The following is a 22778-nucleotide window of genomic DNA, read 5'->3' as shown; positions in this document are numbered from 1 at the left end:
TGACCCAAGCAATTGATACACTTCTACTAACCAAGATTAACAAACATACTGTTTTATATGAATTCAATTCATATGCCTCTGAAGTTCACAATGAACCATCTTTATCCGAACTTCGGTGAATACCTTTCACTGTGTGGAGTGATAGGTATTGTTCTATACGAACTTCAGTCGAGGCATGTTCCACCGCATGATATTGCATGACATTGCGAAGGATCTATACTAATACGACTCCGCTACATGTATTGGTCTATGCATGCAATGCCCATACTATTACTGCCTATTCAAACATGATAGAGGGATGTCCATCCCCATTGCATGTCCACCGCCGTTGAATGTCTGGCAGGGGACATGGTGTGGCATAAGGCAGTTGGAGCCTCGTGCCTTCTTAACCACCCTGCCAACCAAACCGCCTTCTCATAACCAAACCGCCTTCTCATCTGCCTGGTTGGCATGGCTGGCACGTGCAAATGCTTCGCTTCCTTTTCTTCGTCCCTGTCTCTCTTCCTCTTCTTCTCTTCTTTTCCTTCTCTTCCCTGCTTCGTCCATCTTTCTGCACTGCCCCCAGGTTCGTGCATCTTTGTTCTCCGCGTCTTAGGAGTCTGCTTCAGAAACATCCATTCTTACTCTTATTTGCTCCCTTGTTCGTATCTGGACAAAATGTCTGATAACGAGCAAGCCTTTCCTGGCATGGGCACGCCTCCCAGCTCGCCTATTCCCCCTCCCAACCCGGCTGGACCTCCTGGCCTGGGTACACCCCCCAGCTCTCCTGTTGCTCAATCCGCCAACCCTCCTGCTGCCCCTGCTGGCCAGCAGCCTGTCGCAACCGGGGCCCTTTCTGCTCCAAACATCCAGGGACCAGTTGTTCAGTCCGCCCCTGCTGCCCCTGCTGGCCAGCAGCCTGTCGCAACCGGGGCCCTTTCTGCTCCAAACATCCAGGGACCAGTTGTTCAGTCCGCCAACCCTGCTGCCCCTGTTGGCCAGCAGCCTGTCGCAACCGGGGCCCTTTCTGCTCCAAACATCCAGGGACCAGTTGTTCAGTCCGCCCCTGCTGCCCCTGCTGGCCAGCAGTCTGTCGCAACTTCCGGGGCCCTGTCTGTTGCAAACATCCAGGCACCTGTTGCACCTGTTGCTCTTACTGATCGACAGGCTGGAGAGTCCATGTCCATTCCTCTCCCAGTCACTCAGCTACCTGTGCGACCTGTTCTTGGTCCAGCTCACCACCATGATGAATTGAACACCCCTTCGCCATTGACATTGGCCTCGGATTTGCCATCTATGTCCCAGAACAGCGAGAACAGCGCCTCGATTCATACCCAGTCCATGGCTGGCACCCATGTTGCGAGTGGTCAGGGAGCTGCTCCTGCGCAGCGAATTTGGCGACTTGGCGAGCTGGCTCCTCTGGTTTGGGTTCCTCCGCCCACCAGCCCTCCACCTGGGCTGTCCACCGAAACCAGTCATGACCAGGGCCAGCAGCGCACTGTCCGAGCTATAATCCCTGGATTGATGACCACCCAGGGCTGTCCGCCTGGTACCGTAACTTTTGCTTCGACCCAGCCACCAGATGGCGCGGGTTCTGCGCATGTCACTGCTTTTGGCGCTCCGTTTGTTACTCACGGACCGCCTGGTCTTGAATACGTTCAACCTCCTGCTGCTTCGTCGGTCCCCCGTTGGCAGATGTCGGACAATAATCCTGTTGGAGGCTTCGCTTCTGCTGGCATGCCCAATGGCCACCAATACCCGCCCCCTCCCGGACTGCAAGTCCATCCTACTTCTATTGGAGGCTTCGCTTCTGCTGGTATGCCCAATGGCCACCAATACCCGCCCCCTCCCGGACTGCAAGTCCACGCTACTTCTATTGGAGGCTTCGCTTCTGCTGGTATGCCCAATGGCCACCAATACCCGCCCCCTCCCGGACTGCAAGTCCACGCTACTGCTGTTGGAGGCTTCCCTATTGATGGTGCGCGACAACCCGCTGTTCGCCAGTTTTCTGTCACCCCTCCGTGGCGCCGTGATAATGCTGGAAGGTTTCCCTCTGGTGGTATTCAGGAGCCTCATGCTCAACAATATCCTGCTCCTCCCAATGAAACCATTACTACTGTTGGTTCCCAGCAACCCGCTGTTCGCCAGTTTTCTGTCACCCCTCCGTGGCGCCGTGATAATGCTGGAAGGTTTCCCTCTGGTGGTATTCAGCAGCCCCATGCCCAGCAATATTCTGCTCGTCCGCAACAACTGAACACCAGTTCGACTGGAGGCCTTCCTGTCACTAGCAGCCCACAGCCCGCTGCCCGCCAATTCTCTGTCACCCCTCCCTGGCGCCGTCGCCAGGTCATGCCTGCTCGCCAGCAGATTAACGATGACAATCTGCAGCACCCCAGACCCGTCAGACCCGCCCTTCGGCTCGCTGGCGCTTTGACACCTCAGAATTCTGAGCGTGCGTCTCTGAAGCGCACATACCGGCCCAAGCCAAACAGCCGCGCAGACAAGGACAAGGACGCCGGTCAGGGATCCGCGGGACCAAGCACCGGCCCTCGTCCGAAGAGGGCCCGCCGTGCTGCACCTCGTTCTGACGCCACTGTTGTGGCCCGAGCCCCGTTGCTGCCTGCTTCAATCCCTGCCACCAATGCAAACACCGCCAGCCAAGAGCAAAACGCGGCTGCCGCAGAAGACCCCACTGTGACTACCGACGGTTCTTGCGTAGAGGAGATGTAAGGATTGTGCTGCTTTGAATGCCCGGTGGAGATGGCAGTCGAGACGATGAAATGATAACAGAACCTGTATTGAGTATGAACCAAATGAAATGTCTTTGATTAAGTAGTTTTCCTGTAGTCTTTTCTTTATACCCCGTACATGTTAGTCTACTGGCCCATCATCCACCATACCATCCATAGTGGATTTTGTAGCATAAAGGACATAAGTAATTGGATTGAGAGGCTCTGGTGTATTTGGCATGTGCAAAGGAACTCTCTCGGGACGCGTACTTGGCCACACGAGGGAAATATCTCGACAAATATATATAAAAAGATGATTGAGAAGACGCCTCGAAAGAGTCCTCGAAAGATATCTCGAAAGACCACCAAAAAGACCACCAAAATAGACACCCCAAGGACGTAGAATCGATCATATTGTCACATTTACGATGAATCACTTTCCAGGGGATTTTCCAAAGTATTGACTGTGACAAGAGCAAAGGACAGCCTGCGTAGCACTTTAGGGGACTTAAGAGTACATATGTACCAAGTTCACCTAGGACCTTCGAACTTCCTGCAGGAGTTGTGGACCATTCTGGCAATTCAACACATGTATCATAGTACTTTTAGGGAATTGATATACGGACCCCCTGCCTGAAAATTAAGTCACCGCTTTTTTAATCGGGTGCGACACTAGATTCTGCCATACTTTCTGCCAGTGTAGAGTTTTCTGCCATTTTTTCTGCCACCACTACAGGAATTCTAGTTTACATAGTAAAAAGGCATGCATTTTGATCAGGAAAAATCGTACATTTCTATCGAATTATGCATTGGTGGACTTAGTACTAAGCCTTGGTGTACTCGATATATTGATATTCATCCTTTTCACCCTCGAGGCGCGTGTTTTTGGGCCCTTTCACGTCCACATTCACGTCTTACGACTCGGTGCTAGGTCCGGGTGCTGGGTATAGCGCTGGGTCTATGTGCTGGTCTATGTGCTGGGTCTATGTGCTGGGTCTATGTGCTGTGTCTAGTGCTGGGTCTGGTATATAGTGCTGGGTATAGTGCTGGATATAGTGCTGGGTTTGTATAGTGTGGGTCTGGGGGCTGATAAAAGTGACTTATTTTTACTATGTGTTTGCATACAAATTTTAGGTATCTGCTGTCTCCTACAGTGTTAGGGGGGTAGTTTGACCCGGAGGCGGTGAGGAGGCGGTAGGGCTGATATAGGTGTCGAGGTAAAAGCGGTACCCAATACGGAAGGCGGTACTGAATTTTCAGACAGGGGCATACGTATAGTTATCAATTCCCTACTTTTATTGATATTTGTATATTTGCACTTTCAATATGACAAATTCTACAGGTTTGCAGAACTTTGCAGCTGAAACTTGTAGAGTTGAGGTTTGGAAGAACTTCAACCTTTTGAGGCATCCAAAGTCCCACTGTGAAGGCAACAAAAGGCTATCAATAAACTAGTTACAGAGTCTCTACGAAAGAAGTCAAATGAGGAAAATATGATCGATTCATACTATCTAGAGCCAGGGGGCTGTTCCCAGCGAAAAGGTTCAAAGATTCAAGAGACATAAGGTAAGTCTCCGTCGCGAGATTCAAAATGAATCAAGCTTTTGAAAATGCCCTCAGAGTTCTCTTCATGGGACAAACCAGAGTGCTGTCTCTGGTGAAAAAGTTCCAAAGATTTGGGTTTTGTGGCGTCATGGCCACAAGGAATTCGTTAGAATCCTTGCTCCGTGTATATCCTCCGCCTCCCATCTCGTAGAACGATGGTCACCCCGGTGGGCGCCTCCTTGTCATAACCCCGCGGTGGGCGACCGTCCTATATCCTAACCCTGTACCTGCCTCGGAGTGATGTCGATCGGATTGCTCTAGGTCGAAGTGCGGTCGGCGGTCGGTCGGAGTCCTCCTCCTCTGGGACGAGGCCGCGCCAGGTCTCAGATAGCCCATCCTTCACTTCCGCAAAGACGTGATACGCTTGCGCGCAATCAGACGCCAGTACCCCTGTTATCCTCTGGGTCGATACCACAGTGGGTCTCAGAGCCCATCACGCACCTCTTCTAGGACGATACCACACAGTGGTCTCAGTCAAAGGATGCCCTCAGAATCCTCTTCACTGGGCACCCAGGGAAGATACCATAGTGGGAGTCTCCAGGACAGGAACCTCTGAGTGAACATGTGACCTGGAGAGTTGTCCCAAGAGCTTCTCTCGTGCCCTGTTTCCAACCAAAGGCCAGAAGACCGAGACAGTGTACCTTGTGAGCAAAAGTGTCAGCCAGTCGTCATCTCATGTGCAGAATGGACGTACCGTAGATATCCCAGATGCACTGTCGATTTTCATGCGAGCGGAACAGTATTTCATGGTAGCAGGGAAGAATGGGAGAGACAGCAAGGTAACAAACAAAGAGTATTCTTCGCGGGCTAGATGGAAGATGGAGGGGGAAGGAGGACGGGGACGGGGATAGGAGGACGGGGACGGGGATAGGGACAGGGACAGAGGATGGGACAGAGCCATCGATGGGACAGGGACAGAGGATGGGACGGGGACAGAGGATGGGACGGGGACAGGGACAGAGGATGGGACGGGGACAGAGGATGGGACAGGGGATGAGAGATGAGAGATGGGGATGGAAATGGATGGGAGGATGAAGGATAGAGGATAGAGGATAGAGGGCTGGGGACTGGGGACTGGGGACTGGGGATGGATGGATGGAAGGAAGAAGGAGGAAGGCATACAGAATGCAGGGTACAGAAGAGGATGGGGGGACGTGGGATGGAAGGAGAGGATGAAGAGAGGATGAAGAGGGAAGATGAAAAGGAAGAGAAGAAAGAAAAAGAGAGGAATTTATATGTGAAGCCTGGGACTTCCCAATTAGGGAAAGTAGCAGGGCCAGTATCAACATGACATACGCGTCTTAGGTGTCTTAGGTGATTTGCATGTGTTTGCGTGAAAAGACTTAATAGAGGTAAACTCGTGGGACAGGCTGTGAATCCGACTCCGAATTGGGATACGGCCACTGAATTGACTTACACTGTCACCATCAGCCCTAGAGACTGTCTACTAGTAGAGACTACAGACTAGAGAGAGATTTAATAATGGAGGAACCTGTCCATAGATGAATTCAGATCCATATTTTGAGACCAGAAAATAACATGAAGCGCATAACCATAACGACATCGTAACTCCTGGAATCTGCTAGGGGAATATCCAAATCCAATATCAACCCGGTCACATCCCATCAATACACCAACTCCAACAGTCACCAAACAAGTAGAGTCGCGAGATTCCTGATTCTTTTGAGTTGATTCCTTTTTGATGTCCCATTTCCCCTTGTAGTCACTCCTGTGTCCGGTTGCAGTGATGACACGGGCTGGTTGGGGGGATATCCGGGTCTGATCCGAGAGTACAGGCAAAGTGTAGAGAGAAGAAAAAGAGAAAAGAAAGAGGAAACCACAGGCTCTATGCCTGGCGGAGAAGTAGAGGGGTGGAAAGAGTCCACTACCAGCGACACTGGTAGTGAAAGACAAAATGAAATGAAAAAAACGGCCGGCATTCGTTGGAAGATTGTTCGAGATGGATCAAAAGAGGGAAGAAGATGAGTGACAAAGAAAAGAAAAGAAAAGAAAAAGAAAAGAAAAGCAAATCATTGGAAATGAAAGGATAAGAGTGCACTGGATCAGCCATAGGCAACTGGACTTCATACTGAGAGGTATCAACGTCGCCCGTACAGGCAAGGCAAAGCAAGGAATTAAGTAACCACATCCACAAGTAATAATAGTAATAATAGAAAGAAAGGAAGAGAAGCCAAGAAAACTCGTAGGTCACAGTGCACTAATCTCGAATACAGAAGAGCCCCGTCCAAGCAGTCCCTTGGTATCGGTTGGAGGATGCTGGCTTCCTAGGACGAGCAAGGGGAAGGAACAGGAGAGGATGCGATGAACAAGGTACACCCAACGCCAATCTCACAACAGCACATGCGCAGAAACACACATATCCAGATAAATTGGGAGAGAAGAAAACAGAACAGGTCGAGTATCCGCGAAAACGCACTAGAGCAATTATCAAATGTACAAACAAGGGTATATCGGAGGTGAAGCACCTGAAGGACCGTCAAGACTTTTACACGTTCACAGGCTGTCACCAGCACCTGTCTCAACACCATCACCCGAATAGGATATGCTGGGATCAAACCCAAATCCAGTGGCATCGGCATCCGTGTTGAGGAATGTGTCAAAGTCAAAGTTCTCCAGAATGTCTGGATTTTCCAGTGCGCTGAAGTCAAGGTTGAATGCGGAAGCCTTTGGTAAGAGTCAGTAAATGCATACTAGTAGGAGACATAGGAGGTGGAAAGAACATACATCAGGAATGCTGAGGTCAGTGAAGGATTGCTGTTGGTCAGGGGGCGGCTGCACCATGGTCTGAGGAGCAGGTGCCGAGGTAGGTTGTGCCGGTTGAGCTGGCCCGTTCACCCCATTCGCCCCATTCTTAGGATTGAACGAGTTAGGGTGCTGCGGCGTGACAGGAGTCGATGGGGTCGGTGGCTCTGCGGCTTCCGTGGATGGAGTCGCGCCTGCGGCCGCACTGGCAGCAGCAGCGGCAGCTTGCTTCTTGTTGGGTCGCTTGAATTCAAGTTAGCGGATACAAAGATCACAACACCATTTGGGGGTATACGAACCTTGCGGGTGTCCTTGGTTTCCTTCTTGCCCTTTGGTGCGGCCTTGGTAGCCTGTTGGGGCGTTGGTGGCGCGTTACCAGCAGTCTGAGGTGACGCCGGTTGGCCACGACCAGCGTTAGGACCCGTGATAGGTGGCGCCGAAGGCGGAGGCATCGCGCTTCGTTCCTGCGGGGTTCCAGCCTGGGGCTGGTTCGCAGGTGAATGCTGCGGAGGCATCTGGGGTTGCCCTGGCTGCCATTGTCCACTAGGCATACGCTGGCCGGCATTGGCTGGAATCGGCTGCCCCATTTGAGCTCCAGTGAAGGCAGGGTTAGAACTAGGAGGTCGCATATTCGATCCTGGGAAGAACTGAGCCGCCATGTCTGGGGGCATCGGAGCACCGTTGAGGTTCATGGACCCAGGTGATCCACGCTGGGACATGTCGCCGGCGCTTGGCGACCCGGGAAGTCCAGTCGGAGGCATCTTAGGCGTGCCTCGTTTCATTTGGTCGCTAGGATTGGGGGACGTTCCCGCCCTGCTACCCGGGGAAGTGCCTGGCGGCAAAACTCCCTGGCCGGGCATCGGGGGCTGGCCATCAGCGCGGGCCATGCTATCCTGCTCTTGACGAGCCATCATCAAGCGCCGCTTATTCTGCTGTTCAAGCAGCATAAGCTGCATCTGATAATCTTGAAGAGCATGGTTACCATGCTGACTGCCAGGTGTCTGCAAATTACCGGGTCGGACCTGGGCGAGTTGACCGTTTGCACCGTAGTACTCAGGACCACCGGCCATAGGATACATTCCTTGGCCATCCGGCATCGGTACCAGATCCGCCTGATTTGCCATAACACCGGGATTCATCATGCCACCATTCGGGATACCCTGGGAATTCGATGCTGAGCGAGAGTGATGAAGGGCCAAGTTTTGAGCATATACCTGCATATTCTTCTGTTGCGCAGCTTGTCCCTGGAACTGCTGGAATTGCGCCGGAGTCATTCCCCTCTGCATTCCATTCTGCATCATTATAGCCTGCGGATTGGGCTGTCCAGGCATTCCTTGTCCCTGTCCGCGACCATTCGGTGCCAGCTGCTGTCCGTTGACAGCGCCTTCAAGACGTGGGCGTTTCGACGGCGAGGGGGCGTTGTCGGCCGACGCTGGTGACTGTGGCCGATGTCCAGCCATTTCCATATCCGGGTCACGTTGCATTTGCTGCATCATCTGCAGTTGCTGGTTCTTTTGGTATTGCGCCAATTGTTGTTGTTGTGAGCTAGAAAAAAATCCGATCAGCACGTCCACCCCCAACTCAACACTCCGCATGGGGAAGAATATATCCAGATAGAGCATACAGTCCAGTGGTGTTGTTCTGCAGCACTGTTTTCTGCAGGTTAGGAGGCACCATGCCATTCTGTCTCCGGAGCTGGTTCATCTGGCCTGGCATCATGGGCTGCTGCCTCATGAATTGATTGTGCTGTTGTTCTCGCAGACGCATGAAGTTCTAAAGTTCAGGATTAGCCCATGATCGACATCCTCGATACAGACGATTATTCACACACCTGGTTGTGCTGAAGGTACTGCCTGATATCATTGCTGTTTCCCTTCTTGCGTTGAGCCCAGAAGAACTCCCAGAAAAGGCTGAACCAATCGAGGAGGAATGAGGAGGCGCTTTCGCTGGGAAGATTTGGACGAGGGAGATCATCTGGAATCTTGATCTTCTCACCATCCTTCCCATCGGTCATCATAGCATCAGGGTCCATGCCATTGACGTCCCCATCACGCCGATTTCCGGGACTCGTCTTGGGGTTGTTGTCGGTATTGAGTTTGATGGATTCATCTTGCAAGAGAGCGCGGGCGCAGTCATGGTACCCACGCTTCAAAAAGTAATCATAGATATACGTGTTGAGGTTGTTGATCATGACGTCGGGGTTGTTCATAGTACCGTCGTTACGAGAAGCCGTGGATCCGTTGTTGATCATAGGAACTCCACCCACGGGGCCTCCAGCCCCGGGGTTCATCCCGACATTCATTTGGTTCATGGTGGCGAACGGTGGAACTGCAGCCACCCTTGCCTGTGGTATCGTGAGATTTTCAAATCGGATATATGAAGTTTCCGACGCGCGACCTCCGTCTCAGGCTATCAAGCCTAACGCGGGGTGATAGAAGCGACGCGTGGGAATGGATGCGGAGGCAAAGCGGTCAGCGCTTTCGAAGGAATATCGAAGGCTCGCAGGGCCGATCAAAGCGTGTAGTAACAGCGCGAATCAAACGATTATATGATCGCAAAATACGAGGGCGTTCAGGATAACCAGAGGCGCCTTCTTCCGGAGAAACCACGCGACGGGGTAGAAACGAGAGGATGGAGGCTCGGGAGGCGCAGACGAAGTATGCTAGGTGTCTCTGACTGGTCTGATTGGTGAGCGCTTGTCAGAGGATGAAACGCTTCAGATGACCAAGTGTAGGAGCAAGTGCGTAATCTATATGGGGGTGGGCGACGACGGAGGTACAAGGAGGCGGAAAAAGCGCACAAGTGAGGTGGTTGGTATGGGGGGCGGCGCCAGACACCCGATCGGGCAGAATCGCGGACAGGAGAACACCAAGCCCGTGTACAAAGAAAGAGAAAACCAAAGAACAAGAACCCGGGAAAAAGGGAACAAATTAAGAATATAAAAGGGGAGTCTAAGAGATGTGGATCTCACAGTGGGAAGAGAAGGACGGATTCAGTGAGAGAGAGCCGGGGGGGGACGTACATTGACAGGCGCTGCGCTCTGCGGGAGAATCGCTTGTTCGGAGCGGATCAACCTAGTCGGAGGTCGGGGCTGGGGATGGCGCTGTCAAGCGTATTTCTGGGAATGCACCGATCTGATAACCATTGAATTTGCGGTCTGCGACGAAAAAGAAAAAGGAGTTAGCGACTTAGCGAAAAAGAAATAGAAGATATATAAGTGGAAATATGGTGGTTTGAACAGATTGAGAGAAGGAAAAGAGGTAAAGTCAGAAGGGTGATATGATACCTGATGGGCCCTGCGATGGATCCCAGCGGGAGTCTAAAAGTAGGGTAAGCCACTATTTCACGACCACCACGAAGGTTGAATATACCAAAGATCAAGCGATCTAGGGGATTTGAACAAATTGAGAGAAGAATCAAAGTGGAAAAATCCTGCCTAGGTAGTTGAGAAAAGACGGAAAGGAGGGAAATTCGATCTGTAAAGAGTTGAGGGGCGGAGATAGTGGTACAGAACCGGTATGGCGTTGTGTTTATGACATACAGTACTTGACAAATACATTAACTCGGATGTTCCGTTGACCGCTATTTAGGTGCCCCCGGGTAATTATATGTACTTGACCGAACTGCAGGTTCACCCTACAATACATGTCTGGTCATGACCATACAGATCAAGCTCCTGAGCGGCAGATTCGCCGAGGGATCTACACATATAAAAAGGAAAAAAAGGGAGATCATGCGATTTTCTATGGATCACGACTTCAACCGACTTCACAACCACCACACACCTTGCCCTATCCCCAGTTTCTCCAGTCTCTAGATCTGAAGTTAAAATCAATTCTTATAATGTATCGACCTATGCCAGTGATAAATCGCGTGGTTTAGCGCAAGGATACATCACAAAGCCTAATTGGTTAAAAGACAGGTGTACAAATAGAGTGATTATCGGAAGCAATAATGACCAGTAAGGGCAAAAAGACCCCATCCCCCTAAAAATGTAACCAATGAGGAACCCCAAAACGCCCATTCTTCAAATAGTGTAAATGCACAAGATATCGCAGGATCATTACTCTTCCTCCGGTGGCATTTCATCCTCGATGTATCGTACGAGGGAGACCCGCATCTCCGTGGTATCATCTCCGCGAAGCACGTCACTGACAAAGTGTGCCTCGATCTGCATTTGAACCTAAAAGTCGGGTCAGCGATCGGACCCAGAACAAGGGAACCCACCCAATTGACCGGGGTGCTAGTAGCTTACCATCTCCAAGGATCCTCGGAGGACGCCACACAAAATATTGGAGAACCATAGCTCATCCTGAGCCCGCCCATCATCCGGAAGCTCCACAAAGTCCGCCAAAGGGTTGTCTTCAAAGATAAGGGAGAACTGGGTGTTGTCACTCGTCCAGTTCGTGACTGTAGGTGTGACGTTCAGGAAGATCTTAAAGCCAACCTGTTCAGATTGTCAGTCACCATAGCTTTATTATCTTCAGATCCTAAGATGATTCCCACCTTCGCGATCATATCAGCTGTCTCCCGGAAGTTGGCGCATCGGCCGACACCCGACTTGGCCAGGAAGTCTTCAATGAGTCGCATTCCGATATTGTATCCCATTTTGTCCAACTGCTTGTTGACATCCTGGTAGTTGCTATCGTAGTCTTGGCATAATTGTGCGACGATTGTTCCGTAGGTTAATGTGACCAGCTCCGCGTTGACTTTATCGACTCTTGTTCTGCGCTTGTGAAGAAAGCCGATTAGTTCGGGTTCGAGGACGGAGATACAGCGAAATCCATTGGTCATGGCATCTTGGTCCCAGTAAGCGGGAACTGGGGCTTACTGACTTCCATATTCTATTCGAATGCCGTTGATTAATAGAAAGTCCACTGGATAAGGCATCTGATTCTTGGGAGTCAACCTACTCTTCTCCTATTCTTGAGGTTTTCGTTGACGACATCTTTGCGAATAAGCTCTGATAGCTGATAGCTCTGTTGTTGGTAAAATAGGAAAACGAACAGTGTCCAGACAAGCACAGGTAAATGTGACAGGCAACTGTTGATCAGGGTGATTGTGGGGAGTGATTGTTGGAGTTGCTGATTGTACACAATCCATACGGTGCGGGATACCGACCATGCTGGACTTTGCTTTGATTGGATTATTTATTCGCCGACTTTCTCTCCGCCTTCTGAATGATATGGGTGGCACTTGGTGAGTGGGGTAAATCACTGTGTTATTTTCTGCCAGACAAAAATATCCCAATATTGATCAAGTCTCCATGGCCGTTCTCGTCCGCCGGACGCAGTCCGCTCACCGCCGAGCCCAGGTGGGATTATCGTTCTTCCCGCAGCTTCTCGCCCAGAACTTTTGCTCTCCACTACTTTCGCCCTAAGTCGCGATTGGTCACCAACCAACTCTTTTACCTCCCCAAATTCACCGAGGTGCTTGCTGTTACAATGTCTGGTGAAAAGCGCCCTGCTCCAGAGGGCTTTGGGACCTCGCACCAGCTCGTGGTCAAGCGGAATAAGGCCGCCGAAAACGCAGGAACCGAGCTTGTGAAGGGCTCCTCGCAAAATGGAGCGCTCATTCAATCTGTATGCGCGGACTTTGCCCTCGAAGCTCAAAGGGCCTTGGCAGAATATAGCCAGCTAATTCGAGTCTACAGGTTCCTCGCACAAGTGGTTTGGATGCTCCTATCATGGAGCTCACGGGTAAGACACTGTCGCCAATCTGTCACTATACACGCGCTAATAGAAGGAACCTACAAGGCCACTCTGGCGAAGTATTTGCAGTTCGATTCGACCCTACCGCTCAACATATTGCATCCGGAGCGATGGATCGTTCCATCTGTATGTTTCATCTTTATCCGGGAACGCAGCCGCCGACTATGATACTGATCGAGACTTCTTGAATAGTACTGTGGAATACATATGGACAATGCGAAAACTATGGCCAATTGACAGGTCACCGGGGAGCTGTGTTGGATCTTCAGTGGTCACGCGATTCGCGGGCATTGTTCTCAGCATCCGCAGACATGACCCTCGGAAGCTGGGATGTCGAGACTGGGGAACGAGTACGCCGTCACGTGGGCCATGAAGAGATCATCAACTGTCTCGATATCAGCAAAAGAGGACAGGAGCTTCTAATCAGTGGTAGTGATGATGGGTCCATCGGCATCTGGGATCCTCGGCAAAAGGATGCTCTGGACTACCTCCAGACTGAACTCCCTATCACCGCAGTGGCATTGTCCGAAGCGGGTAATGAGATCTACAGTGGAGGCATTGACAACACAATCCACACCTGGGATATTCGGAAGAAGGCCATAGTCTACTCGATGACTGGACACACAGATACCATCACATCGCTACAAATCTCGCCTGACTCACAGACTTTGCTGTCGAACTCTCACGACTCTACTGTCCGCACATGGGACATTCGTCCCTTCGCCCCTACCAACCGGCAGGTGAAGACCTACGATGGTGCTCCTGTCGGACTGGAGAAGAACCTCATTCGTGCCAGCTGGGACCCCAAGGGCGAGAAGATTGCTGCAGGCAGTGGTGATCGAACCGTGGTTGTTTGGGAGGCCAAGACTGGTAAATTGCTGTACAAACTTCCCGGTCATAAGGGCACTGTCAACGACGTCCGCTTCTCTCCCAATGATGAGCCGATCAGTGAGTATATACCCTGTTTGCAAGCTAAACCCACGATTTCTAACATGGTCACAGTTGTTTCTTGTTCCTCCGATCGGAATCTGATACTTGGAGAGCTGGGCAAATAAGCATACATGATAGGTATTAATGTTTTAATGAAGATCAGCGGGCGTCCAAATTCATTTTTTCAAACATGCCATGCGCATCCGTTCCCGATCTGGACGCTTGTGCTATCACGTCAGAGAGCATCGTCTGGCTTCCAGAGGTCGTGACTTGCCCGGCTATGCATCCGGATATATGAATTGTACAATAAGAATAAATTTCAAAGTAATCCTGCTCTTGGATATATCTGGCTATCTACAAGAAGAGTCTTATGCATCCGTACTAGGCTGACTAGGGATGATGTAGGAGTTGGACAATCTATATCCAGATCAAAATAATATTGCAGACCGGCGGACTAAGTCGTTTCCAATACTCCAATATCTTCTCCGATATTCTTTTAGATGCCTGGATAATTGGTAAACTGTAGAGTCACCTATTCGGCGTGACCTCAACCCTAAATAGAATAAAGCTTTAACTTCCACCTTTCTACGTCAACTGATGATGTCCTTTCTGGCCCCGTTGATCGGCTTCAAGGTCTATTGCTTTTGGCGCGGTTGGTCTGCTGGCCGGCAACAAAAGTCATGAAAACGAGTCCAATGCTACATACTTACGTCCCCCAACTATAGCAAATGTGCGCATTGCTTCTCTCCAGATTTCTCGCATTCCTTCAATTTCCACTCCCTACTGAATTTTGTCCTTCAAGCCTTTGCACCACACCCCAAGAATCCAATCAGAGCCAGAGAAAGTGCACACACTGCATGATCTGCAGCATAGCCTTAAAGGTGCTCTTGGACTCCAGTGAGAATCTAGCTTTTCTTCCTTCCGTTCACCAATCTGGATAAGGTGTAAATATATACATACGTAGTATGTAGGTCATGTACCTTCCTAACTAGGTAAGACATGAAGTATTCAACTTCCGAGAAACTGTACTCTTGACATCTTCCTTCACCCTTTTTTCCCTTTTCTTTTTCCTTTCTTCCACCTCAAACCGTCTCTCCAATATTGCAAAATGTCCGTTCCATGGTATGCTCCTGGAGACCCTTCCTACTGTCAGGTGAAGGCCCTCGCCGGCAACACCGTCGTGTACCACCAGCTCTCCTTCGTCGAATATGTCGAGCCAGAATCCAGAAAGTGGCACGTTCGGGCTGATCGGTTTGCTATCACCTGCTTGGGAGTTTCTCTCATCGGTGAGTCTTACGTCGAATACTACAACCTACGCGAGTTACCTAGGTACTTAAGAGCTTCGTTGCTAACCTCAGTAACGCAGATATCTGGAATCCCCACTTCCCCAGCGCTCTTCACTATACCCTGCTTGTTCTCCAATTTCTTATGCTATGCCTACAACTTTACTGCACAGCCAAAACGCTTTTGGCATTCGGCCATGAGTGCAGGGCTTCGAAGGGCCCTAGTTATCATATCTTCGCTGGACCAGCTTACACAGACCCTCTGTCACCAAACTGTGACCTGGGATCGGACAATTCTGTCGAAGCTCACATCTCTGGGCAAACAGAGAAGGTCTCTTTTAGTGGATAGGGGAATTGTTAGTTGTGAGAAACCCCATGTTTTTCATGCATCTTCCGTCACTGATACATGAGCGTACAGTTCGGTCTCAGCTGTTTGGGTACTAAAGGAAACATACCTAGGTATATCTGTTCTTGAGGCGTCTGATTGCATTCGTCTCTACATGTGTCTATATGGCTTGGGCGAGTCGGATTCCCTGGTCCCTGGAGACAGCAAAAATGATGGTTTCGAAGTGGCTTGTCATGATATCGCTTTTTAATTCCAAGTGTACTTGCTGAGTGTCGCCTCGTCGATATATAGTGTATCTGTAACAGTAGGATAGCCCTTGAAATCTATATATACATACATATGGAGTAAAATGTTCAAAACCAACAGAAAATAAAAAAAGAAAAACCAACATTCTAGTAATTTTATAAATATCCCAACCTTCTAGTTATAAGTTGTACAGACGTTTATAGTAAGGAGATGATGCAATAAGCGGGCAAAAAGAAAAGATATTCCCCAGAGGCTTATCTGGCCGAATCCCCCCCCAACTTCCCACTCCACAACAAGCCGAGGGTGATCGCCCCCATTAAAGCCTCTTTGGAAAGGGCGCTTAAACAAAGAAGAAGGCAATCTGACGCCCCATGACCCCTACGGCACTCAGATCTGCTTGAAGCGCACGCGTCGGGGGTGATGTTCAACCTCCGCGCCGCCTGCATGGTGGTTTGGGCCATCTTGTTATGGCTCACCGTTGTTCATGGCATGCGAGACAGCCAAGTCAAAGAACTAAGGTATACCTACCCTCAGCCATCTTCAAGTGCCATCCAAATCAACTGATCCACCCCTGTCCTCTTGCAGACAAGAAACTGAGCGCATGTTCTTCCATGGCTTCGAGAACTACCTTCAATACGCGTTTCCCGAAGACGAATTACGCGCCCTAACATGCGGCCCTCTTGTTCGCGACGAGAAGAACCCGGAGAACAACGATGTGCTAGGGAATTATTCTCTGACGTTGATTGACAGCTTGTCGACGCTGGCCATCCTATCCTCAAGCCCGGACAGTGGCGAGCGAGCCTTGGCGCATTTCCAGGATGGTGTCGAGGGCTTTGTTAGGCTGTATGGCGATGGCTCGGACGGCCCTGCTGGTCAGGGTGAGAGGTCGAGGGGATTTGATCTGGATAGCAAAGTACAATTGTTTGAAACTGTGATTCGGGGTCTGGGTATGCGTTCTTCTCCTTCAGGGCTTATCGATCTGTCCCTGCTCGATTTCCGGCTACTATGTCCTACTGCTAACGTCTACGGGTATTGCAGGTGGATTACTCAGTGCCCATCTTTTCGCCATCGGCGAGCTACCCATCACCGGTTACGAGCCATCAGAACGGGAAGCTGCCTTCGCCAGTGCATGGGATAAACGTATGTTTACAAAAAGTGATCATGGTATTCGATGGAGCAGTGGCTTTGCATATGATGGCCAACTGCTTCGACTTGCTGTGGATCTGGCCCAGCGTTTGCTTCCTGCATTCTACACAGAGACTGGCCTTCCCTACCCTCGGGTCAACCTGCGCCACGGGATCCCATTCTATGAGAATGCGCCTTTAAATACCCATGTCCGAAGTACCGAGGGCAAACGAAAATCCAAAAATGCGGAGACTGAGCCCGCTGAAACTTGTAGCGCCGGTGCAGGCAGTCTAGTTCTTGAGCTGACCGTCTTGAGTCGACTCACCGGTGACGGGCGGTACGAGGACTTGGGAAAGAGGGCATTTTGGGCAGTCTGGAACCGTCGGAGTGACATTGGACTACTTGGATTTGGCATTGATGTCGAGTCCGGGAAATGGGTGGGACCATGGGCCGGGGTAAGCAGGTTCCTTTTTTACAGGTAATTACAGCGGGGCCCTTCTTGGAAGGGCTCTCGCTCCCACGCGTTCGTCTGCCTCGGCTGTTGAGAGGTGATCTAGAGGTGTTCAGGGAGTCCCTTAGACGGTACATGACGGTAAACCGTACTGCGCAGTGGGTCAGAGCTTCCCTCTAGATCACCTCTCAACAGCCGAGGCAGACGAACGCGTGGGAGCGAGAGCCCTTCCAAGAAGGACCCCGCTGTAATTAGCCGACGAATGCAGAAACATATACTAATCGTCAGTAGATTGGCGCGGGCATTGACAGTTTCTACGAGTATGCCGTCAAAGCTTACGTTCTCCTGTCCGAGGGCGAGCGTCTGCCTTTCAACTCCGACAGTCCTTGGGCAGCATTGGACTCGTACTATGCTCCTCTGTCGGACTACCAGCATACCGCTGAGGCCTTCCGACAAGTTTGGGAAGAATCGCATACCGCGATCAATCGCCACCTATTCCGAGGGGAAGGTTATCAACATCCCCACCTTATTGTAGGCGATGTGATTACCGGTGCCACGCGAGCTTTCTGGATCGATAGCCTGAGCGCTTTCTATCCGGGAGTTCTTGCTCTGGATGGAAAGGTGGATGAAGCTATCCAGATTCATCTGCTAACTACCGCCATCTGGACACGCTACTCGGGAATCCCTGAGCGATGGAACGTGGCTACTGGTGACATCGACAACGGTATGCCGTGGTACGGAGGTCGGCCCGAGTTCATCGAGTCCAACTACTACATTTACCGGGCGACTCAAGATCCTTGGTATCTGCATGTCGGAGAGATGGTTCTCAGCGACCTCAAGCGGCGTTGCTGGACCAAGTGTGGCTGGGCTGGTATTCGGAATGTTCTGACTGGCGAACTCATTGACCGGATGGAGAGCTTCTTCATTGGGGAGACTGCCAAATACCTATATCTGCTGTTTGACCAGGACCATCCATTGAACAAGGTCGATGCCCCTTGGGTTTTCAACACCGAAGGCCATCCTCTCATCATACCGAGAAAATCGGCCTCCGCGCCTCACCAGCTGCAAAACCCAACTCAGGGCCAGGACATCGCCGAGGGAGTATGCCAAATTATTCCCTCTCCATTCTTCGGCGTGTCCTCCACTGCATCCCGAACAGACATCTTCCATGCTGCCAACTTGGCACGCCTGGATCTGATGCCTGATCGAGGAGTGGCGGCAGGTCCTATTTTGGAAAACTCGCCTGGACATCAAAGTGTCTTTGTGTCTGACCTCTCATCACCAACCAATTACACATTCTACCCGTGGACGTTGCCGCCTCAGCTGGTCCCGTTCAACGCCACCAGCGCGCCTATGGCTGTTCGGCCCACGCTCGACATCTCATTCCCATCGCTGCCAGGCGGCGTAAATATGGGCCCTGGAGCGCTGGAACGTGTCCGAGACGGGGTACTGGTGAAAACAATTGGAGGACTCCGGTTGAGTATGGTTCAAGATGTACGGTTAGATATTCCGACGCTCACGACTGGGGAGGAGGAAGACGGGTACCGGGTGCAGGTGATCAACAATGTGCCCTTGGGCAAAGATGAGAAGGTATATCTCTCTCGCCAAATCACCTTTGATGTCGTCGATCCATATGATCCGAATTTCACCCGTGTTCGCGACAATGCCATGCTTGACCTCGTCATTGACGTTCTCCCAGAGCCCTCTCGCCGACGCAATGATTCGGCTCATCCACGAGATGAAACACCTCAACCAGAGAGTCCACACCCGCCAGAGCCCCGCCTCGGAGGCCACAGCCCCGCCTCTTCGGTCGACGATGCCGCAATTGTTGACTCCCCGGACTCAACCGTAAGGGCCATGTTATCGTCTCTGATGCACTCGGTGTCATCTTTGCTTCACAATGAACGGACCGAACCTGCTCCACTCAGGCTGAGTCTCCCAGCTGCTATCGCTACAGGCATTGGAGCCAGCCCGCTTCCGGATATTGAAGATGCAGTTACCATGTCCTTGCTAGGCAGCCCATCCACAGACCGCCTGTCGTGGTCAAGCATATACTTCGCGGACGAGCTCTGCGACGAGCGAATTCTTCGGGAGGTTGCCCATAACCACGAAGTCCTTGTAATTAAACGTGGTGGCTGCACTTTCTCGGAAAAGCTACGCAACATTCCGGCATACCGACCAACACGATCCGCGCTGAAGCTGGTTGTCGTTGTCTCATATGACGACATGCCACCACACGACTTCGGCGAGCAGAAGAAAGAGTCAACGAGTCAACCCGGGTCTCGCTCTGCCCTCGCTGCTGTCCGCGCCGAGTCCACTCTCATCCGTCCACACCTCGACGAAGCCCAAATGACCGCCAGCGGCATTCCACGAAATTACCTCATTAGCATGGTAATGGTCGGCGGCGGAGATGAAACATATGAACTCCTACGCCATGCAAGCGGCATCGGGGTCAAAAGAAGATATAGCATGCGCTCTCGCGGCGTCCCAATCACGAATTTACACATTGTTTGAATATTCAACAGATATACTATACCCTTTTGGAAGACTCTCGGATCATTTGTGGCGTGCTTGTTTTATGTTTTGCAGATGTGCATAGTTTTAGACTTGAATATAGTCAAAACCCCAGCCCTCAGAGAATCGAACTGGATGCATTGATGATAATATCCATCTACCCTCTAGCATATTCCAATATACACCCGTCGACTTAATGCATCGAGTCAAATCCTCGACTTGCTCTCCATCTCAATCTGAACCTTCCTCCAAGCCTCAACCCCCCTCTTGGCCGCCGTCTCAGGACTAACCCTCCCATCTCTCATATTCCGGTCAAAAACCTCCATAGAAACCCACCCCGTAAACCCAGCTTCAACAATCCACGCCCGAGCAATCTCCACTACAGGCAAATACGCCCCATACTCAACCTCCAAAGGAAAAGGCCTCGCATGCTTCGACCAAGTAAACTCCTTCGCCTCACCAGGCAAAGCCCACGGATGCGCCAACGAATAAAGCGGCTGAAACCGCTCCGCATCAGAAAGCTGCACATAGAAGATCTTCTCCCGCGGACAATCCCGCACAAACCTCCTCAGCGAATCCCGCAGCTTCGTCTCCGCGTCCATCTGCACTCCCGTCGGAGAAGCATTGTCCCCCCACCAACGCGTCCCTTCATGGAAGGTATCCAGACACAGTCCGAAATTCGGACGGTTGACCCGTTGCACGATTGACAAGGCGCTTTCCCAGGTTGAGCAGTTTGTTCCCCACGAGAGCGGTTCGTAGGCGATTGATACTACTGGATTGTTGGAGCTGGCTAAGTCGGCTAGCTGCTGGAGGTCTGATATGATTGTCTTTTCATCGCGGGTGCAGTCCGCTGTGAAGATTGATGGGACTTGTAGGTATGGTGCATGTAGCAGACGGGCGAGTTCGAGCCAGTGCTGCGCGAGAGCGAGTCTTTCTTTTAGCGGGGTTGTTGAGCCTTCGTAGTTTTCGAAGGGGGCTAGGGAGAGGACTTGGAGGTTTGTTTCCAGGCAGAGGGTGTGGATTCTTTCAGCTGCCGTGTGGATGGGGATGTTTTGGGCTTTGCTGTATGTGAGGAGGTCGTTGTAGACTATCTCGATTCCTGCGATGCCGGCTTGGGCTGCGGCGCGGATTTTGTGGTCGAGAGTGTGACCTGGGTATTGACTTAGGGAGATGCTGGCTATTGCTAGTTTATTGCGTGCCATTTTGAGGGGTTGTCTTTTGATATTGAATATTCAATCGTTCACTTGCTTTGGGAGACTTGATATATCGAATTAGGGCGGGATTTGGTTTCCGAATGTGGACGATTCACGAATAGACAACCCCGCAATTGGCTATCGAGTTATTTCAGGCCGTCCTCTGTAGGTGCATCTATCGGTCATTAATCACCGAAGAGTGTGGAGTGGTTGACCATCACCTTGCAAGGGTTGTAGATTTGGGAGTATAAGACCGAGGTACTTAAGCTCTCAGGTAAAGATATAATCTAAGGCTTTCACTAAGCTCGCAGATAGCAATAGACTCAATAGACACATAACGTCGCTAGCATATATTAAACATAGCCACAGATTCATTGATATCCAGCAAGTTCCGTTAATATATCAACCTCATACATCCACTCAAAGAGCCAAACTCAACCGCGGTCATTTCGATTGACCTTCCATCCGCGCTTATCCCATGTCTTACGACCCAGATCCCTCTCAGTAACGACCTTGAACATATGACGCTTTGTCGCCGTTGGGAATGCCTTTTCCCCCCATGCAGAGTAATCCAATCCCGCTTCTATGAAGAATTGCTTGATCCACCTGTTAGTCTCCTTGTGTGGACAGATACCACTCAACACCCCCGCTAACCCCTCCGGAAAGTCGAAAGTGTAGGTATTGCGGACTTGGATAGACTCATAGTCATCCTTATAGAATTCCGTCTTGATTGCAGCTTGTGCGTAAGGGTGACTGGTGACTTTACAATAATGCGAGAGCTTCATCCATTGGCTATCATGAATGAAATCTTCCGGAAACAGAGTTTTGCTATCTTCAAGAGAAGATAGTATATCCAACAGAAGTTGCCGCTCGTTGAACGCGATGCTGAGGCAAGGGCAGATGTCGACTAAACCTGCGAAAGGCAAGCAGTCATGAAGTATAGCGCACTTGTTGCAACAGCTCCCTTTTTTGGCGTGTCTAGAGGGTTTGAAGGACGCGCGTGGGTGTAGGTTCATACACACCACGCAGCACTTCCAGCGTTCGTTTTCGAGTTGCCGTAGGAGCTGGATTCGAGGTCTTTTTCCAAGCTCAGCATTGCGGTATATTGGTAGACGCTTTTCACTTGGGATTAGGAGCTTTGCATGGTCTGGGTCTCGTGTCTTGAGGAATGAGACAAAGTGGTCGTAGAGGTATTTGCAGGTCAGTGCAAAGTAGAGCTGCTCTAGCACGGGGAGTTGCTCGTAAATAAGGTCTAATATCTCTGCTGGGATCTGCCCGTTGGGAAGCTTTGAGGTCTTGGGTTGAGACAATCGGGACACTCGGGACACCGGCCTCTTTTCTTTTCTATGTGCTGACCGAAATATTGAGTAAAGTGTCATGTTGTGAAAATTGTCGAAAGCAAGTCCTACACCGTGGAGGTTGATGCTGGTTCTATCACGTCCACGTGTCGTAATGCAATATGGACATCTGGAACCTTGAAGGGCTACGTACCCCCGTGACATTACTCCATTCGCAAGTTAAACTCGTCAAATACCTATGAGCTCCGAGCTACAGGACAAAGGGCTCTGTCCTTTCTGGAATGAACGTTGTATTCTCTCCTTTCCCCCATACAAATTTCACTCCAGCCTTTGGAAGAACCAATCGAGCCATTTTCTAGTGCTATTATGTGGACAGATAAGACGTAACTTGCATCCATGGATGGAGTATGTATTTACCTCCCACATTTAAAATTAGTTCTTCCGGTGTCTATAGGTGCCAGCCATGTCTGTGACCAACTATGCCCTACCTTTCTCCAACTAATTCTTGATTGGCTCGGGGAATCGAGGAATCAATATATGGCATCCACCGTTCATACCCAAGTGAGGCTGTACTCCATACGGAGTACACATGCATCAATTGGCGT

At 50.8% G+C, this 22778-nt stretch overlaps 9 protein-coding genes across 9 annotated transcripts; 3 read left to right on the top strand and 6 right to left on the bottom strand.

Annotated features, from left to right (window-relative positions):
- Positions 1-657: 657 nt before the first annotated feature.
- On the top strand, positions 658-2709 carry N7489_001408 (uncharacterized protein; the record flags this gene model as incomplete). Its single annotated transcript, XM_056707163.1, has 1 exon — positions 658-2709. One exon carries the CDS (start codon positions 658-660, stop codon positions 2707-2709), a length of 2052 nt encoding a protein of 683 aa, XP_056571465.1.
- Positions 2710-4986: 2277 nt separating this feature from the next.
- On the bottom strand, positions 4987-5433 carry N7489_001407 (uncharacterized protein; the record flags this gene model as incomplete). Its single annotated transcript, XM_056707162.1, has 1 exon — positions 4987-5433. The coding sequence occupies one exon, from the start codon at positions 5431-5433 to the stop codon at positions 4987-4989; it is 447 nt and encodes a 148-aa protein (XP_056571464.1).
- A 1394-nt stretch (positions 5434-6827) lies between these two features.
- On the bottom strand, positions 6828-9387 carry somA (putative cAMP-dependent protein kinase pathway protein (Som1); the record flags this gene model as incomplete). Its single annotated transcript, XM_056707161.1, has 5 exons — positions 6828-6998; positions 7059-7319; positions 7376-8621; positions 8701-8849; positions 8908-9387. 5 exons carry the CDS (start codon positions 9385-9387, stop codon positions 6828-6830), a joined length of 2307 nt encoding a protein of 768 aa, XP_056571463.1.
- Positions 9388-9698: 311 nt separating this feature from the next.
- N7489_001405 (uncharacterized protein) lies at positions 9699-10723 on the bottom strand (the record flags this gene model as incomplete). Its single annotated transcript, XM_056707160.1, has 4 exons — positions 9699-9752; positions 10099-10233; positions 10363-10552; positions 10618-10723. 3 exons carry the CDS (start codon positions 10721-10723, stop codon positions 10146-10148), a joined length of 384 nt encoding a protein of 127 aa, XP_056571462.1. The 3' UTR covers positions 9699-9752; positions 10099-10145.
- Positions 10724-11139: 416 nt separating this feature from the next.
- Positions 11140-11870, bottom strand: N7489_001404 (TRAPP complex core subunit BET3; the record flags this gene model as incomplete). The annotated part of the gene is made up of 3 exons (XM_056707159.1): positions 11140-11259; positions 11332-11523; positions 11583-11870. 3 exons carry the CDS (start codon positions 11868-11870, stop codon positions 11140-11142), a joined length of 600 nt encoding a protein of 199 aa, XP_056571461.1.
- Positions 11871-12198: 328 nt separating this feature from the next.
- On the top strand, positions 12199-13842 carry N7489_001403 (WD40 repeat domain-containing protein; the record flags this gene model as incomplete). Its single annotated transcript, XM_056707158.1, has 6 exons — positions 12199-12275; positions 12391-12658; positions 12730-12775; positions 12833-12913; positions 12980-13735; positions 13790-13842. 6 exons carry the CDS (start codon positions 12199-12201, stop codon positions 13840-13842), a joined length of 1281 nt encoding a protein of 426 aa, XP_056571460.1.
- Positions 13843-14825: 983 nt separating this feature from the next.
- N7489_001402 (glycoside hydrolase family 47 protein) lies at positions 14826-19682 on the top strand (the record flags this gene model as incomplete). The annotated part of the gene is made up of 5 exons (XM_056707157.1): positions 14826-15003; positions 15984-16110; positions 16178-16539; positions 16631-17172; positions 17460-19682. 5 exons carry the CDS (start codon positions 14826-14828, stop codon positions 19680-19682), a joined length of 3432 nt encoding a protein of 1143 aa, XP_056571459.1.
- A 206-nt stretch (positions 19683-19888) lies between these two features.
- N7489_001401 (sugar phosphate isomerase/epimerase family protein) lies at positions 19889-20884 on the bottom strand (the record flags this gene model as incomplete). The annotated part of the gene is made up of 1 exon (XM_056707156.1): positions 19889-20884. One exon carries the CDS (start codon positions 20882-20884, stop codon positions 19889-19891), a length of 996 nt encoding a protein of 331 aa, XP_056571458.1.
- Positions 20885-21309: 425 nt separating this feature from the next.
- On the bottom strand, positions 21310-22254 carry N7489_001400 (uncharacterized protein; the record flags this gene model as incomplete). Its single annotated transcript, XM_056707155.1, has 1 exon — positions 21310-22254. One exon carries the CDS (start codon positions 22252-22254, stop codon positions 21310-21312), a length of 945 nt encoding a protein of 314 aa, XP_056571457.1.
- Positions 22255-22778: the final 524 nt, after the last annotated feature.

Source organism: Penicillium chrysogenum, assembly GCF_028827035.1.
Source record: "Penicillium chrysogenum strain IBT 35668 chromosome Unknown utg000001l_segment0_segment0, whole genome shotgun sequence".
Classification (NCBI taxonomy): Eukaryota; Fungi; Ascomycota; class Eurotiomycetes; order Eurotiales; family Aspergillaceae; genus Penicillium; species Penicillium chrysogenum.
This window is presented reverse-complemented; position numbering and strand designations above follow the sequence as displayed.